The 19,614-nt window shown below is 39.9% G+C and overlaps 1 protein-coding gene across 1 annotated transcript in view; it reads left to right on the forward strand.

The window, feature by feature from the left end:
- Positions 1-19,614, forward strand: part of acsl3a (acyl-CoA synthetase long chain family member 3a) — a 33,503-nt gene continuing 13,889 nt past the window's right edge. Inside the window, exons 1-5 of the mRNA XM_061718770.1 lie at positions 1-58; positions 6,739-7,227; positions 9,330-9,507; positions 12,824-12,933; positions 13,927-14,065. Coding sequence (XP_061574754.1) covers positions 6,853-7,227; positions 9,330-9,507; positions 12,824-12,933; positions 13,927-14,065 — 802 coding nt within the window. The 5' untranslated portion in view covers positions 1-58; positions 6,739-6,852. The remainder of the gene's footprint in view (positions 59-6,738; positions 7,228-9,329; positions 9,508-12,823; positions 12,934-13,926; positions 14,066-19,614) is intronic.

Raw genomic sequence — 19,614 nt, forward strand, 5'->3', positions numbered from 1 at the left:
CAGCCGGTGCCGGTGAGGATGAGCGCGTGAGAGAGAGCAGCGCGAGCCAGATCCGCAGGTAAGTTTGCGCGAGGACAGACGCGGTAGAAGAGACTCTGCAAGGAGACACTTTTCCTTTTAAAGTCACATCTTTAATAACGTTGGTTTTAAAAAGAATTATAAATACAAGTCATGTTGATGAATGCAGAACGGTGCAATGACTTGTCATCTGAGACATAGTACAGACTCACTTGTGTGACCTAATTATGAAATTCAACAGATTAAAAATGAAAACAAACCGGCGAACGCTGGCTGAGCACCATGGGGAACTAATTAAACATCATTTTAATCTTTATGTTGGCTTCCAAATTTACAAGCCTATTAGAAGAAGTTTATTTCCCACGTAAAACGAGTTTAGACCTGTCCTGTATAACTTGAAAGTCGAGTTTGTAAGTGGTCGGGGGTTGTTTCTGGGCCGGAAATGGTTGTGATTGATGAGTGCTTTACACTTGCTAATAATTCTCATGGATGCTGCTGCTGGAACATCTGGGGCTGACCTGTATGAAAGCACCACAAGGCTCAACATTACACTTTTTAAATGCCTTTTGCCTTTCTTAAGTTATTTAGTCTATCTTTACTAATTCTGGATTAATAGGGCTATTTGTTGCACTATAATATTATGGCATGGACGTCTTAGTAAAGGAAGTTTTAAAGTATTGAAAGTAACAGTATTAACACCAGCAGTTTTTTTTAATTATTATTTTATTATTCAGTTTACTGTGAATTTTATCGTGTTATGAAAAACAGTCAAATGGGATACATTTGAATCAAGAACTCCACATCTTACTCTGGTAAATCCTTTTGTCTAACTTTGAACTCTGGCCTGCTTCCCACTCTAATGATTTTTTTTTTAAACTTGCCTGTGGCAATACTTATCAAATGATGGAGGTCATTAGAGTCGTCTTATACAAACAGACAGAGACACTGTTGTCTTTCAGGGATCGTCCGATGTGATTAGAAAGCACACAGACACACATTCCTCCTCCTGAGAAGCCTGATTTGTCAGACTTGAGAGGCAGGAATCAACATGTCTGCTCTGGAATGGCATTATGAGGCTCATCGGAATTTACACATTTTAATATTTCAAAAGAAAAATCAGTGCAAATGCTTTTAAAAATTGATTTGCCTCTCTTAATCTAAGGTTTTACATGTTTAGGGGCTTTTGTAGCTTTTGCGCAAAAAATGTTAGATCCAGTTTAGAGGCTTTAAGAGCCTTACAGCAGAGAGGTTGGTGACAGGCATGTCTGCCACCAGTTTGTGCACACAAAAGCAGAGTAAAGCTGCACTTTTATCCGCATAATCCACACAATTCCATTTTATGCTTTCTCAGTTAATGAAATCACAATTAAAACACTGCAGTTGTGTTGAGAGCTTTCGATTATGTCACTATTTGGCATAAGCTGGTCTGTCCTGCGACGCCCCCGCCGCCTGACCACATATACGCACCACATACTGGACAGCACTTCTCCTCTTTCTCTTGACACACCTACGCTCAGGCACAGACGCAGCCACAGTCTGACCTCTGCGACAGTCCTGTGTTGCTTCATAGTTTTCTCCACAATGGCCATGTTGAAGTTTCTGCAGGACGACAGACTGCCTGCTCAGCTGAGTGGGTGTCAGCACGACAACATCTGCACACAAAAGACCCCATTCACACAGTCTCTTGAGGAAGCAATGATTCCATCACATACGCGGGGCACGCTCACATGTCTGCTCACCCCACCACTACGTAGGCCATGCCACAGTTTTATTCAATTAATTCAGCGTGTGGAGGCTAACTGCAAACCACCTGGTAGTTGCGTAAAGAGAATCATTCACTTACCACACATAGGAGATTAGAGTGGGCTTGCTAAAATGTTCTTTCCCCCCAATAGATTTTTAAATAAATAGTTTACAGGTCTTTGTTTTGCCCCTGTCTATAAAATGTGAGTATTATTCATGTGCAAAAGGGAATAAGTCCTTGTAAATCGTATGTTGTTGTTTTTTTGTGAAACTATATCCAAAGTCAGCTGACTGTAGTGGGTCTAAGCATTAGGCAAATTCAACTTCATATGAACAGCAACATATATCCCTTTTTTACACTGTCCCATTATTTATTTAACAAAGATTCATAAATAACTAAACATTTTGGAAACACTAAATATCCCAATAGTTCAACCACAGCATTCACTTAAAGTAGTTGTTTTCTCTATGACCTAATCCGTATGGCACATTGTTGTGAGGAATATTTGCCCTATTTTTCTCTGTCATATTGCTTCAGTTCATTAAGGTTTTTGGGCTTTTGCTCATGATTTGCTGATGTGCTTCAGGTAATTGTCCCAATTTCAGATAAATGACCCAGTTTCAAGCAATTTCAGATTAGATGGCCTCATATTAAATCAAGAACACTGAAGTTTAGAGTGGAGTTCATAATCAAGTTAATGACTGCAAGGTGCCCAGGTCCACTGGCTGCAAAGCAAGTCCAAATCAGCATCCTGTCACAACCATGCTTGACAGTGGGTATTAGTTGTTTTCTGCTGGAATGCTGCTTGGTTTTAATCCAACATCCCACTGGGCTTTAAGGCAAAACAACTCCACGTTGATTGTCTTTATGTCTGTAAGACACTGTTCCAAAGACTTGCAGTTTGCTCAGATGTGGTTTTTTGAATCGCAGGACATGTTTTCTTTGCAGACGGAAAAGGTTTTCTCCTGACGATCCTTCCAAACAAACCAAAGTTGTGGTGTCATGCACCTGCTCAGTAAGGCCTGGTCTGAGACATAGCTGTTGGGGTTTTTTTGTGTGTATTTCTGAACATTGCATGGTCTGACCTTGCGGTCGACTTGCTGGGGCATGCACTCCTGGGGAGATTGACAACTGTCTTGAATGTTTTCCACTTGGGAAAAGACATAATTTACACAGTAGACATCATTGTCCCACAACAACAATTCTTGGGGTTTTGGGGTATGGATTGGTATTGGCACAGAATGAGGCTTGCATGTTAAAGTGAAAGTCCTAAGCACATGGACTTTGAACAAAAGACCTGAGCTAGTGCCTCCAAGTACCAGCAGACTGCAGTTCCCATTTGGTCTGAATCCTTACAGAAGTGTCCCCATGTCTGGGACCTCCAAACCCCCGGGGCTTCCCCCAGAGACAGCGGTGCCATCCTGCTTTCTTCCATTACAACCCATGTGGTGTTAGGGGGCACAAATACAAACTCACTGTAACTTAGTCAAGCATTCCTTTACTCGCTGGACAAGGAACAGACGATCCAAAAGTAGGCTCAGATCAGGATCTCGGCTCAGCTGTTTGTATATACAACAGTCTTTACTGACCTGCAGGAGGAGGATTTGTTCAATGAAGGCTCACTTTCCTCTCCAGCTTGCTGCTGTGTGTCTGAGCTGCCAACGCAGGGCCAGCTACTTCCAGTGAATCACCAACAGAGCTACAGTTATCAAGATCACCTCCCGTTCATGCTAACAGGTCTATCCTGGCTTTCTTCTTGTGAAAATTCAACACTCCGACAGCAATCTAAAGTGAAATGTATTTTTTGTAAGGGCAAAGACAGTAGTTGAGAGCATGTATCAATGTAGTTGTTTTGTTTTTGTTTGCTTTATAAGTCTCCTTGTTGCTGCAGCGTGACTCATAACTGTTTATTTGATGTTTGTGTGTCACCCACGCCACTGGATCTTTGTGATGCGATGCGACTACACATTTTAAAACCAGTGCTGTGGTTGTTTAAATTGTGTCACATACTCTTTTACAAACCAAAAGACTACTGAGTTTACATGTTACTGAAGTCTCACGACTTATCTCAGCTTTGTTCTTCTTTCTTATCTGTCTCTCTCACAATTATACGACACCATGTTGTTTGACATCCTCATTTTATATACAATTCTTACAGCCACTATACAGTATTTATTGCCTTGTGATGTTACTACCGATGTGGCTGCTCATTACTTTGTTCCAGCCCCACCATATGAAACAAAATCAGTCTGTAGAAGGAAGCTTAATTCAGTTTATTGTTAAAGTTAAGATCAGTATGTTATTTAATGCTTGGCAGGAGACGGTGGAGAAAAAAGTTGTGCATATTCAAAGCTGTTTTTTCAGCCTCTTAGTCTTTTGCTGCTGACATAATACCTGTTTTATAATTTCAATGAAGCAACAGTGGAATAAGTTGAATTCTGCCAGCATCCAAGTCTGTTGAGTGTTTTCCTCTGGACTCAGCCACAGTCTTTTGGCCTCTTTTTCTGTTGACAACAACTTAATTTATTAAAAGAGAGAGAGGGAGAAATGCACACAGCGGTAATACAAGGTGATTGGGTAAAATGTGCGCTCCAGTGGGATTCAGTAAGCACTGGAAAGTTGTAGCATCCTGCAGTGAAAAAAGAAGTCCTGGCTGGCTAACAAGACCCCAGCTAGACAAACAGTGTTTCACAGTCAGGAGGCCGTATCCCACAGGGAGCAGATGGTAGGATGGGAGAGCACTGCTGGTAAATTCTTTTCATTTATTTATGAGCGTTAAAGGGACAGCTGACGGATGAGAGCATACGGGAGGGAAGTGGGGAGAGTCAAAGTAAAAGACATTTATGTCTGTAAAGTGAGCAGTTTAACAAATTGCTGCTTTATGAGCCTCTCCCTCCGTATGAATTAATAATTAATTCCTTCAGCTAAAGTGGACTGTGTGTTTGTGATATCATTTGCATGTTAGATGTTAGTTTTTGCATACTGGGACTGTCAGATATGATGAGTCCATATTTAACGGCAATATGAACCTCTCGGATAGCAGAGTAGTGGCAAAGTTTACTCATAACACAGCTAAGCAAATTAATTGTCTGAGCCCCAAAAATAATAATAAAAGTAATAAATAAATACAAAAAAAAAAACACTGACAAAGCAATAAAAAACAGAACCATTCAATATCTTCAGCCAGTTAGTTGACAGTCCATTCAAGATATTGCCCATTCAGAGTGATGGCAGAATAAAGACACAACAGTCAAATCTGTTAGAAAGAACATGTATTGTTGCCGTTGGTATTGATACTGGAATCATTAGTTACTTACCGTGACAAAATGTTTCCCTTTATACCGTAGTTCTAATGTCCAAACTGTCCTTTTTTCTGCAGTTAGATTAAGTTGATACCCTAAGCATATACATATATATATATATAGCATATATATATATACTGTATCAGACAGCCATCTGCTTTCGTCATAATCCAAACGTGTCTGCTGCATAGACTTTGGATTTTTCTTTCTTCAATGGAGTATAATAATGGTCCACATATTTTGTTTTGTTATTTTTCCAAGTGCCGTTATTAGCTGATGGCTGCGTCAACTCAAGTATTATGTTTCAACAATACCTTCGCTTTTTGATAAGACAGCTTTTTATTTTCTGAATAATGTTACTAAATTCATTGCAAATCCTTTAATAGCTGGAAACATCTTGAACTAGTTGGAAGCTTGATGAGATAACCTTAATGTTTAGCTCTGTTCAGAACTCTGGACAGCTCCCAAACCGTTCACTAGTTATTGGTTGGCATGAGTTTTCTCTGGGTATGCCAACTTCCTTCCATAGTCCAAAATAAAAAAAAGCATGTTTGCTTGATTAATAATTAACAGTTTTCTGAGTTTGAGTGTGAGAGTACATGGTTATTTCTCACTTGTCTCTGTATGACCTGTGACCAGAGTGGGATAGGCTCCAACAGCAACCCATATTCTGAACAGGATCAAGTGGGCATGATAATAAGATACATGAATAGATTGTTGTTAGTCTTTGCATCTCCAAAGATATTGTCTCAATTGCAGCTCTGAAATGTATTGAAACATTTACACCACATCTCCCCTATCCACTTATGCTCACTCAGATATGCCTTATGTGCTCATTGTTTCTTGCTTTGTTCTCACACCCCCAACCCTCCCGTTTGTTTAAATTTGAGCTGTTTTTGATATTAACAGTGGGTGGCATTGATGTGCTGTGCTCATGTTTCCCTCATCAGTGTGGGTGAAGTTCCAGAGAAGGAAACCTGGTGTGTCACCACATGTCCTCTGCAGTCTGAGTGCTGCAGAACACGTGACCAGACATGCTCTGGTTGCAATGTTCTCTGCCACCTCTGATTTTCTTCCATAGACCTGTAATCAACTGCATACATTACCTTAGTCTAAATGAAAGACAGCGGATGTTACAGACTCTGTTCTCCAATCTCCAATTCTCTCAAATGTTTTGGTTACTTTTGCTTCACTCATTTTTTTTTTTTTTTTTTTGCCTTACAGGCTATACAAATTTCTTTAATTTTCTGTTCTGTGCTGAAAGTGAAAAGCTTTCGCAACATGCTCCCCAGGATCTACGCCTGTGTGATGTGGGGAAACAATGGGTTTTCCTTGTATTTTATGCTTCTAAGCTGATTGATTTACTATTACCTCTTCACCTCAATTTAGATGAGATAAATATTTTCAAAGATGGGCATATGACATGTACTGAAAAAAAAAACAAAGTCAGGTATTATCGGCACCCTATATTGGCTGATACGGATAAGAGACTTTCTGATAAAAATCAGACTATTGTGATCACCAGCTGATCAATTGGTGCATCTCTACATGTGACAAAATGTTTTGTTTTTTGAATAAGTTGCAAAACCTCAGGTGGTTTTATGTTACATTTGAGACAGGTTGTATACAAGTTGTTGCTCTAACTCTAAAAGGTTAATGTTATTTATTTTGTAGGGGTGCTGTGGACCAGTGGACATTTTATTGCTAAAGGGGAGTTCAAAAAGGAGAGGGCAGCAGTGGTATTTTCCTCCACACCCCATCATCCCTGCATCTCACACCTTCACCAAAATGAAGCTGAAAGAGGACTTAAACCCCATGTTGCTGCTCCTCTTCCACCTTATGGTGTGGACCTATACTATCATCACCTTTCTGCCTTCCTACCTCCTCAGCTGGGCCTCCAGAACTGATGGAGGCGTCTATGGTTCGGAGGAGGAGCGAGCCAAGAGAGCAAAGGCTCGCTCCGTCCAGGGACGTCCAGAGGGGCCGTACAGAGCAGTGAGCGCAACCAAGAGGCTCGCTGTGTCCATGCACCCGGGAGTGGATACTCTGGATAAGATGTTTGAATACGCTGCCACCAGGTTCCCTGACAAAGACTGTCTCGGGACCAGGGAGGTGATCAGCGAGGAAGATGAGCGACAGAGCAATGGGAAAGTCTTCAAGAAGGTACAAAGTGATTGTGGATGTGAAAGCTGAATAATATTGTAATATTGAAGAGTATTAAAGGTAGTCAAAGAAAAATATTAAAGGGAAAATTAGTATTAAAAGCATTGCAAGATACCGAAAAGGCCTATTTTTGATCACTTTCATACAATAACTGTCTCTTAAAGGTTTAATGAGTAGGATTTACAGACATTGCACAACAAAACCTCTATTGTTCTGATGCAGTATGGCCGGCTGTGAAGGAGGCACTCAGAATAACATACCTGAAATGATGTTCAATTTGAAATATACAAAAAAAGCAGTTTACATCTGCTGACACATGTAGTATTATCTGTTGTGTAATGAGTAGTGTGGACTTGTTTAATAAATCTAAGCTTAAATAGAACTTACTAGACAATTAGTTTTGATTGATTGCGTGGTGGTGGTGTAGGATGAGCGTCAACAAAAATGAAGGATAGTCTGATTTACAGTACCATCTCTCTATGACTAGGTCCTGCAAATCATCAACGATGTTAGGAAGATTTAGTTTTTCTTGCACTTGTTATTGAGCTTAAGAGAATATACACATGTTCTTTGGAATCCTTTCCCAAAACAACTGATGAGCAATGTATTAACTGTATTTCTAAGACCAGATTCTTTACCCTCGTGAGCTTTTACAGATGCTGGTCCACATGGGAAAAAGCCCCTCCACTGCAGGGCTGGTCTTTATCATAATGAAGGAACACCAATGTGATGTTAGACATCATTTTAGTATACAGCAGTGTTGTATAGCACATTATTATTTTTTTTATTTTTTTCTGTCACTAGGCAAGTTATCAGTAAGCTCAGTGGTGGGAACTGCATTTTTATACCAGGCATTAAATTAATTGTGTGAATTAAAATAATAATAAATAAAAGGGGCATTTTCTAAATTCAAATTACCGGTAGATGGTTTGAATTATTGCTTCTCCTTCACTTGATTTTCAAACTTTCACTTTCAGACTTTGAAATGCAGTTTTCTTACCTCTGATTTACAACACTAATCCCACCAGCCTAATTCTGCTGATCCATTTACACCCTCTTGTTGAAACAGTTATTAGTGCAAGAGTAAATAGCTTAACTCTTTATTTGCAGGATATTATTCCCAGCGAATGGGAAACATTTGTCATTACTTTGTGTCACTTTGTCTGTTTCTGTGCACCAGCACTCATCAGCCAATAGGAGTCGCTATAACCTCGCTGGTTGATGTAGGAAGTTTCTGGATTGTCTTGTCCATTACATGCTGCAGCATGAGGATTATAATAGAGGAGGTGGTAGAACTGGCAAAAGTAAAAAACAAAACAAAAAAAACACTCAATTAATTAATCATAGTAAATGTAATGACTATAAATGTGATTAGATTTACCTTGACTTTGCCGACAGTATAAACTCAAGATATTGAAGTTTTGTTTTTTCCTTGTCGACTTTATTCAATTTGTCAAAATAAATCCACGTTTGCATATCAAGTCTGCAAGATATTTCACAAAAATTGTCACAGTAAGACTTCATCCTCTTTATAATGTTGTGATTTTTCTCACAACATTTAAAAGGTGTTCTGCTGTTGAGGATACCAAGTGATGAAGAGTTTAAAGTGTCGTTTTGTCCCATTCTTTCTGCAGCTCAGAGTTGTCACAACTTTTGTTTTCGTTGCACTCGCATTTTCTGCTGGGGACCATTCAGCACTGCAGGCAGGCCAGTCCTTGCATCCTGGTCTTCTTCAGCATTGCATGTGCAATGTGTGCAGAATGTGGCTTTGCACGATCTTGTCGTTAAATAGATAGAGAACAGATATTTATCTAGATCTTCTATCTAATATGTAGGTAGGTAGATAAGGCACAGGTCTAGGGGGAAAGGGATATAATGCCAAATGATGACTTGAAAAATGAAGTGGTTGAAAATGGCATGCAGCAGACATTTGTTTTGACACGAAGAGAGAAAGAGTGGGAGGCTCCTGGCTTAAATGTTAGGGGTTAGGTCAATACAGAGCACATGTATCTCTCTACTCATACTTTGGCCTCCATTACTCATAAGCACTCTTTTTTTCCTCTCAACCCTCACCCATCGTCTCTCTCCCCCAATCCCTTCAGGTAGTTCTGGGTGAGTACCAGTGGCTCTCCTACAAGGAAGCTCTGACTGCAGCAGTTCAGCTGGGCAGTGGTTTGGCAGCGTTGGGGCAACGGCCCAAAACCAACATCGCCATCTTCTGTGAGACACGAGCGGAGTGGTTAATAGCTGCCCAGGCCTGCTTCGCATACAACTTCCCATGTAAGTCCAAGAAGACTAACAGTACTTGAAAGGTAGTATAGGGAGTATGACAAACACCTCACTTCAGCCCAACATCTCATGAAAATGCTAAAGTAAAATTGAGTCCAAAAAAGTCCAACTGAATCAGGTTTCATGCCAGTTGAAGCTTCACTTCTATAGTCTGCATCTTTGTTTCCATCAAGCCTTTGCATATATACTGAGGGTTGTTATTCTTATCTTCAGATTATTAGATCATATAATGCTTACATCTCTATCCATCATCCCTGGACGGGCCACTAGCTCTAAAGTTGGACATTTTAGCATGGGGGTCATTAGGGATGGACTCTCTTTTGGGGCCAGCCTCCAACCGAGAAACTGCAACCCGTCTCAGTTCTGTACGAGCCTCAACTCTGGCCCTCCACTGACGATGTAGAACTAGTTCAGCTCTTGCTCATGTGGTGGTGCCAATTCAAACAAAGTCATCCCAGAGTCCTTTGGACAAAAAACGAGTATATTGACTTGCACTCTTTCTTCCAAAAAGTAACACACATTGAACAGAACCTGTTTTGCCAAGCATTAGCTCGTACCCCGTTTTGGTCATTGGACTGTTGCAGGGAGATAGATGCTCAACTCCAACCTTCAGATTTACTTTTATATGCACTTTTTTGGTCATGAAGGACATTTAATAGTAAGGGTTTTGAATCATGTAACCACCAGTCAGACAGAACATTGAAGTCATTTCTGGCCTCTGCTTCAAGTTTAAACCTAACATAGTATTTAATTATCTTGATCCATTATCTGTACTTTCAGTATAACTTGCACTGTTGTGCAACTGTAAGATAACCATATCCCCTTAATTTTCTCCTATTTGGCCTTTCCCACCGAGCAGCTTCCAGATGTGTCAGACTTCAGCTGATTTATAGCCGTTTCTGTGTTTGCGTGTGTTGAGACAAGAAGGTCAGCCTGTCCTTTCTGCTTTTACTGTGATGCAAGTGTCCCATTTCTTTCCCTTAATTTTCTCTTCCATATCTGTTTCTCCATGCATCATGTTGCTGCGTATATAAAAATGCATTTTGACTAATAGGACATGGTTCTGGGCTTAGATGTTCATTTTGACAGGTGAATTGATTTGTTATGAGGGCAGAGCTGATATAGCTGCTCACAGGGTTTCTGATGGGAAGCGTTTTCTTCACCTGGTGGAAATCTGCCTGCAGAGAGCAATGTCGCTGCAGATCTCTGCCCTGAGGTGCTCTGTGCAGATTTACTCTTTAATATGTTCTGTATTAAAAAGTACAGCACTCTCTAGTTTATCACAAGTGTCAACAGCAGTTCAGCATATAGTTCTGATTGCCCATAGAGTACACTTCATTTTGTACGTGCACTGTGATTCAGGCTCCATTAAACTGTCACTCTTTTAAAATATGGTGTCAGGACGAGCCAGAAAGAATCCTTCTGAGGCATCCTTCTTCTTTTGCAAACACAAACACTGGGACCCTGGAAAAGCCAGGGGCGGCGGATAACACAATCTGAAGGGTAGGAGAGGAGTTTGGTTTCAGAAAGAGCAACAGAGGGGAGGAAGGAGGACGAGGCGAGTGAGGGCTGATGGCGTCATAAGAGGGGTGAGAGAGTCTGTGTGAGCATCTGATGTTGACAGAGGCACCGGGGAGTCAGCCAAAGGCCCCCAGTCAACTCACACACTGTGTGTGTGTTTGTGTGTAGATTGGATATCACTACATATATTAGGTCTTTGTGAAGAAGCAGTTGTGTTTAACTTTTGTTGGTACTTGTCACTTAGAAAAACTGTGCATGATATGCAACAGTTATACTGCAAACACTCTCCTCACAAAGTCGAGGAAATCAGTCTCTTGAAGCTCTTGTAAGACTGTTTTGATAGATGAATGGATGGATAGATAGATAATTAATCTCAAGGGAAATTCAAATGATTTACTGAAATGTGCTTGGTGATCAATTTACACATTTTTCTCGTATTCTCTCTCTGCTGCTTTTGAATGGAGTCTGGGCATCTGTTTAGCTTTTGTTCGTAATATTTCTTTTAGCAAGTTGTGTGTGGTTTTAAATACATGGGGCTCGATCTAGTGTTTAGATCTCACGGCTAGAAGTGTCATGGCCTTCAACCACACACACACTCGCGCACACACACGGACATAGTAGCAGTACAGGAAGCATGGAGCTTCATGACGCAAGAACGTGACGTCACCGTCGCCGTGTCCTATCAGTCCCCATGTCTGTGTCAGAGTAGGTATGCAGTGTTGTTGCCTCTACAAGATGCAACAACACTGTTATTTCCTCCAATCACCTTGCTTGCCTTCTCTCACAGCGTTAACCTGGACATCACATTTTGATTGTGTTTTAGTCAGTTTTTTCTGCCAAATACCGAATTGTATCCAAAATCCCGTCATCTCAATTGAGTAATTTATAAGGATTAAACGGTAAGATATTTTTATAGATATGTAAAGATCTGAGGAAAGGAGGAAAAGGAAAAAAACACCTGCTATATTCAGTCAAGTTTTGATTTCCATGTCAGAATAATGGATGATTTACCTGTAATGAACAGCACTAACTGGACACTGTGCAACAGTTGTGTATTTCATACAATATACACCTCCATGTAGTGAGCAACAAAGACAAATCTTCAAAGAGTGCTAATCTTAACCTCCTGTACTACCTCTAAAAATCCTAACCTGTAAGTTTATGTTAAAATCCTCAATAATTAAACAGGTTATAGTGTTTGGATTTTCAAACTACAGTCTCTTGTAAGACATGATCAGATACGGAGCTACAGTAGCCACTAATCATCAAAAAAAGGACTGAACACTTAACCTTTTATCCTCAAAAGACTGGGATTCATAAACTGATTATTTTCATGCAAACACGCTTTTCAGTTCTCCGTCACACAAAAGCACTAAATCAAAATGCTACACCCCCCCACATACCAGTGCTGTTTACATCCTCGGAAGCTTCTGTCCCTGCAGCTCGGGGGCGGAGCTGAGGCCCCGGGAGGTGCCTGGAGATGTCAAACGTGGGTGGGAATCCCAATCCAGGCCACTGAGCAGCGTTGACGTAGTGCACGTACTTTGTCCGTCTTGGCACGTCGCATCTGCACTCGGTTTGCATACAGACGTAGTGTTTTCTGTCAGCTGGTTTCAAGAAATATCACTTGTCATTGCAGTGGAGGCAAATGATAAACCCCACATCAGAATAAGATGAGGTGACATGGAAAGTAAAAGAAATGAATTAACAGTCACTTTGACTTTTGAAATATTAGGATAATCATGTTTTCCTGTATGCATCTCATATGGGCTGTTGTTTTTCTCAGTGGTCACCCTTTACTCCACATTGGGAGGTCCAGCCATTGCTCATGGCCTGAATGAGACACAAGTCACCCACATCATCACCAGCACAGAGCTCCTGGAGTCCAGACTAAAGGTAACAACACACTAACATGCAGAAAAACACAGCGAACTGTCTGTTTGCTCAGTGCAATTATAGACACAGCAGATAGAAAATAGCACACAGTATTTGTACTTACTCTGTCAATAGCACATGAGGTTTTCAGCATCACTTGATAACAGATTTGTCAGGTCAGGTGCAACTATGGACAGATTTGTATGTTAGAAAGCAGTGAATGGTAGGGCTGGGCGATATGGACCAAAAGTCATATCTCAATATTTTCTAGCTGAATGGCGATACTCGATATATATCGATATTTTTTCTGTGCCATAATTGGGGTTTCCCCCAAAGCATTATAGCATAGCATCTCTGTTAGCTTCATTTTTTTCTGAGGCAAACCCTTAAAAAAACAGTCAGTTTTAATACAAAGCCTCGTGCCAAATGTCACACAGGTTCCTTTATTAACAGAGGTCTGCACAATATCAAAATGTATAAAACAAATGAAATAAAAAAAACTGCCTGCATATATAGAATAAAATGCTTCTTGAATAAAATAAAACAAATATCCCTTTCCTGCATAACAATTAAATTAAAATACACTGTGCAATTAATACAATGTAGACAGTAACAGGCAGACTTTTCCACTGAGGTTGACAGTTGTGCAAATAACAAAACATTTGTGCAAATCTCAAATAAAACATTCAAGTCAATTTGTCACAAAATAAGCTATATCAAAATCATAAAAAAAAAAAAAAAAAATTTAAACCGATATAAACGATATTGTTTCGTACCATATCGCGTTTGAAAATATATCGATATATATTAAAATCTCGATATATCGCCCAGCCCTAGTGAACGGTAACAGCCGTATCTGTGCTGCCATACATCACATCTCAACTTTTGATGTGAACGACAACCAAAGAGTAACTTTGAAGACGCCGTCAGAGAGGACACATGTCAGTGTTGTCTGGGGAGGGGAAGCACAGGCCCGTTATGTTTGAGCTTTCAGCTTGGTGTCTGTGTGTCCAGGATATCCTGTCTGAAGTTCCAAAGCTGCATCACATCATCGTGGTGGACAAAACTCCAACCACGTGGCCCGGCTATCCAGCTGGGGTTCACATCCACAACATGGCTGCTGTTCAGAAGTTGGGGGACAGGCATGAGAACGGTAAGTGCTGTGACTGGGTTTACGTGCACATGCTGTCAAAGAAAAAATATCTGACTTCATAGGGTTTTATAAACTGTGAATATGTGATTATAATCTCATTTTCACTCATGGACACTGGAGATGTGAGGAAGTTGCCAGGTTTGCTCTGGACCTCGAGTTAGGGATGCAAATTGTCAATGAATTAATTAATCATTAGTTGGTTGACCTTATCAATCGATTAACAATTAGTGGATAAGCAGAGATGTTTCAGTAAGGTCTAAGAGAATAAATAAATAAATATAGTTTATATACCGACTAAAAATATGTATGTATTCCTTAATTAATTATTATCGTAGCATTAGCGGCAGTACAGACAATTACATTTATGTAGTATAACAAAATACATTCTTTATAGAAATTAAATAAAATATGTATAATGCTTTAACATGAAAATATATTGTGGACTGGCTCATTTGTTGCATGTGAAACTTTAGCAACTTTACTGAAGAACTTCTGGATAGAAAACCACACAGATTATTTCTTATCAAAACTTGCTCAACCATGCTGCATCCTCTCAGAAGCCTCTCAGCTCTCCTATCATCACAAAAGTTGTTTCCATTACACTTTTCCTCAAAAGAAAAACCACACTTGGTTATTAATTATTGCTACTACCGCCATGGCTGTTGCGAGAACAGTCAACAGAGGATGAAAGCAGCAGATCATCATGTCAGTCATTATTCAGAAACAAGGCCATTATGTAATGATGTAATGCAGTAATGCACAATGATTAAGTGGTGTTATAACACAGACGCCAAAACGGCTAAAATAAGATTTTGATGACTTTAGACATCCAGAGATGTGAAATTTGCCAAATAATGTTTCCATTACACTTTTGTTGTGAAAGTGTTGTAAGGTTTTTGCGATATTTGTCAGTTTTTTCGAATGAGAGGCGTCTCCATTACAGGTTTTTCTTCACGATATTTCAGTATACGCAAATCTAGGGGAAATAGAAAGCGACTACACTTGCCATCCCCACATCGCGGTGATCGCAGGTTGTGAAGATAATGCACGCGCTCCATGCAAGCATCCAAGCTATTCTCTACTGGGGACGCCACTAGTGGAAAGGGCCATTACCTGACATTACATTTAAGTTTATCAAGCAACGTCTTATCGACGATAAGTAATAGTCATAAGTCTTTAAATCCCTATTCCAGATGTAAATGTTCAATAGATTTTAATTGTAGCCTAGCTGGAAATATCACAAAAGAACATTTCAGATGTTCAGACTGAGTGGATGTTTGAAGCGATACATTTTCTGTCAAGTGTATATTGCAGAATTCAAACCCGTTGTACACAACCCACTGCACCCTTCTGTATGTTTAACATGAGAAAACATGTGGTATTGTGCGTCTTGAGAAACAGCAGGGATAATACTGCAACACAATCCGTCTTGAGGAACATTGTGCCACAGGCAAATGAATTAGAGGAAAATCCAAGCCCTTTAGCAACCACAATGAGTGTCTGTGTTCTGCTGTGGAAGCAGATTGCAGGCTTGTTTTGCTCCTTAGAGGAAAGGCTTACTGCACAATAAAAGGTGTTATGACTGGTCCTCTTTATACATTGGTGGAACCTTTTCATCCTGATGGTCTCTCAGGATGATGATGTCCTCTAAATTGTTTGAAAAAAATTGTGAATCGTCTTTTACCTTGTTAAGCATTAGATCAAACTCTGCCAAACAGTCTAAAGTAATGTTTGTTGAAACGTACATGGTGGCCCAACACCTTATTAGAGCTGATATATAGCTAGGATTTGTACTTTTAAATGTTTGAAAAATATATTTTTCAGATACAATCCCCAATTCCAAGGATGTTGTGATGTTGAGTAAAATACAAATAACAAAACAGTATACAATGATTCGCCAATCCTTGTCAATTTATATTCAATTGAATTAATGTCGAAGACAAGATCTGTAATGTTCAAACTCAAACAAATTTTTTTTTTGCATTCATTCACTCATTTCGTATTTGATGTTTACAACATTTTTTTCAAAGACAACACTCAATGTGAGACAGCGGTGAAAGAAGGAACCACGGTGACCAAAGACAGGCTGCGACAGATATCAAGCAGTGCCAGAAATGCTACGTGTCAGTCTACTGAATCACCTATTAAAGTAAACCTAGCATAATTCCCTCAAAAAAAAAGTGAAACATAAAAGAAAATAAGCTTTATGAGTACGCATCAGATTAAGCAGAGTTGTAGTAACAGAAATCAACTCTATAAAGACATTACAAGTTGTTGCACATAACATTCGTATCTGCAGTCTGGGTCACACACTCTTTTTACAAAACTGACAACCACAACGGGTTTCTTCTCCTGAATCATGACCCGTAACAAATCCTTTGCTGATTATTTTTTGAAAGCATTTTCAGCACTACAGAGTGGTTCATCCTGTCACATAAGATCGTAGGCTAAGCATGTGCGTGTTTCCTTGCTGCTCCACTTGAATACATAATGTGCTACAAGTACAGTTTGAATTTTCCTGTTTGTCTTTCATTTAGATACAACTCTTCACATGGGACTAAATGAGGGTAAAGAAGTTTAAGCAACTTGGTCTCATGTTAAAACTTACCTTTGTCAGAGAAAGGAGACCTTGAGTTGTGATTGTGACATTTTTCTGAGGACAGGCACAAACAAGGGTGTAATGTGGTTTAAGCACATTACATCATCACATGATGGTCGGGGGCTAAACTATAAACCTCCGCCAAGCTGTTGATAGTGCAATATGCGGCTTATGTTTTGCACAGGGTTATGCTTCTTTTACCACATGTTTTTGTTGACAAAACATTGTTTAGAGGCCAGTTGGAGATGGAGGCTCAGCGAGCAGCTGTCTGGTTTGACTCCCTGCTTGGGCCTTAATATGTGGAGTTTGCATGTTCTCTTCATGCACAGATTGTTTTTTTGTTGTTGTTATGTGGCCCTGTGACGTACTGGCGACCTGAACAGAGTATTTACGTGTCTTTTGCCTGAAGAGAGCTTGGGCTAAGCTCCAGCGGGTCCCGTGACTCTAAATAGGTATTAGCAGGTATACAGGGCTGTCTCAGAAAATTAGAATATTGTGATTTTCTGTAATGCAATTACAAAAAACAAAAATGTCATACATTCTGGATTCATTACAAATCAACGGAAATATTGCAAGCCTTTTATTATTTTAAAGATCGCTAATGGTTTAACTTTTCACCGCTTTACTGCTTGGAGGCAGAACCACGGAGACCAAGTATCTGATATAACAGAGTAAAAGAGTGAAAGAGTCGTCAGCTCGGTTGGATCGCGGCTGTAACGAGTCCGACCAAACATAACGTTCCTCAGTAAACAAACAAACACGCACACAGACGGGCGTCGGATCAAAACACGGGTTTATTAAACCACAAACAAACACTCACAGACCGGGGTCGGATCATTCAAACGGGTTTTATTCCCCACTACTCCAGCTAAACGCAGTTGCTGGCCAGCTCTCCGCGGTGCGATTCATTTTGTTGAGGAAAAAATATTAACTATTTGATTTGTAGCTGCAGAGGAAAAAGATAATCTCAAGAGGAAAAAAAAATATTGCTCACGCCTCGGAGCCTCTTCAAAGCAGTCAAAAAAAAGAAAAGAAAAGTAAGAGTAATACAAAACATGTACTGTATGTTGTACTATTATACAAATTTATTGAAACACATGGCAATCAAACATTTACCAAAGCAGCTGCCAAACACTCCTAAACAAGGTAGCCTAAGACGTGGGTTGTGCAGAACTGCGGCAGTAAGTCCTTCTAAAGAGTGGCGCTCCGACGAGGAGCTCCATTCTTTAGTAGGGATTTCATATGGATCCAGACCGTTAATAATCATTATTTTCTCCATATACGGCTCCCTGGCTTCCTTGTTTAAGGTATCCCGGTAAATTCCAGTTCCTTTCCAGCAGTTTAACATCTTTTTTTTTTGCGTTCCGTCTGTTCACTTGGTGAAACAGAAAAGCGTCCCGTCTTCTCTCAAAACAAATGCACGCGACGGGGACAGGAGTTTTCCGGCAGTATGCGCTGGTGCTCATGGGAAACGTAGTGTTCTTTCTGGTAAAGCACTACCGCTTTTGTCCAAAAGATGCCGCCAAACTCAGAAAAGCTGAAAGTTACGTTGTGCTGCTTTAAGAAAACTCAAATATCCTATCTCAAATAATTAGAATATTCTGGGAATCTTAATCTTAAACTGTAAGCCATAATCAGCAATATTAAAATAATAAAAGGCTTGCAATATTTCAGTTGATTTGTAATGAATCCAGAATGTATGACATTTTTGTCTTAATTGCATTACAGAAAATAAAGAACTTTGTCACAATATTCTAATTTTCTGAGACAGTCCTGTAGATGATGGACAGCATTTATGGTCATAGTGACTGATGAGGCAAAGGTGATTGATCGGACGAAGGAAGTCAAACAAGAACTAAATGCACAGAAATAACAAACTTTCAAACAAAAACGGGAAGAAAAGAAACAAAGAACACAGAAAAGCTGGGAAAAATGTAAAAAGCACAAGAAAAGAAAAAGCATCACATTATGCTACAATGGTGTAACTTTATTACCAGATGAAGCTCCTTGGTCTTGTGTCAGGGACTGAAGGATGAACTCTCCCATAATATGCTTCCTTCAAATGATGGGGGGTTTTATGCAGATATAGCGTGCCTTGAAGGTAGTTGCTGCTGGGTTTTAGTTGTGATTGATTTGTCAGGTTTGTTTTTATTTTATTTTTTATTGTTGGACCTTTGAATGAAGTTGTATGAGACTAAATGTATTTTTTTTCTCAGTAAAAAAACCCGAAACATTAAGAATTCAATATCAGTTTTCATACCGTGTATTTATTAACGCCTAATTAAGTTTATAAATGATTTTTCTTTGCCTCTTGGGGGAGGCAGAGGCAAGTGTTTACCTCAACAGATTGAGATGAATTTGCAGGCAGTTGCTGACATGATTTCTGAAGAAAACCATCAAACCACCAAAACCCTTGACCCAGATGTTTTATCCCCCCCCCCAAAAAAAAACCCTCCACAGAACCACTGTTAATCAAACATAAAGTATCTCATGAAAATTCTCGTATGTTGGTAGCAGCCTACAGAATCTTGATGTGGTCGAGACTCCTCCTCCAAATTAGTGGTCATGGTGGACTTTCTCTCACATGCATGGGGTGGATTTGTAGAATTCCCTTTAGGTCGTGTGAATGAGGAAGTTCTAACATCTGCGTCAGATTAAGTTTGAGACCATGCATGTTATGGTAGTGCAGGGATGTGGAGTCCTCACCCCTCTTGCCTATTGAGGCCTCCTTGAACTGACTGACCCCAAACAGGACATGCTGGTGCTGTCATTGCACAGATAAAAGGGAAAAAGAGTGAGGATCCGGAAGGGAGGATGGAGCACAGAGAAATAAGGGAGGACCATGTTTACACAGAGCATTGTTAAATTCACATGACATCAGCTCTAGTAGCACTCACTTCAACGGCCTCGTGACTGTAAACTTCACTCAGCCTTTTATCCTCTGTTTGGT

Source organism: Cololabis saira, chromosome 4, assembly GCF_033807715.1.
Source record: "Cololabis saira isolate AMF1-May2022 chromosome 4, fColSai1.1, whole genome shotgun sequence".
In the NCBI taxonomy this organism is placed as follows: domain Eukaryota; kingdom Metazoa; phylum Chordata; class Actinopteri; order Beloniformes; family Belonidae; genus Cololabis; species Cololabis saira.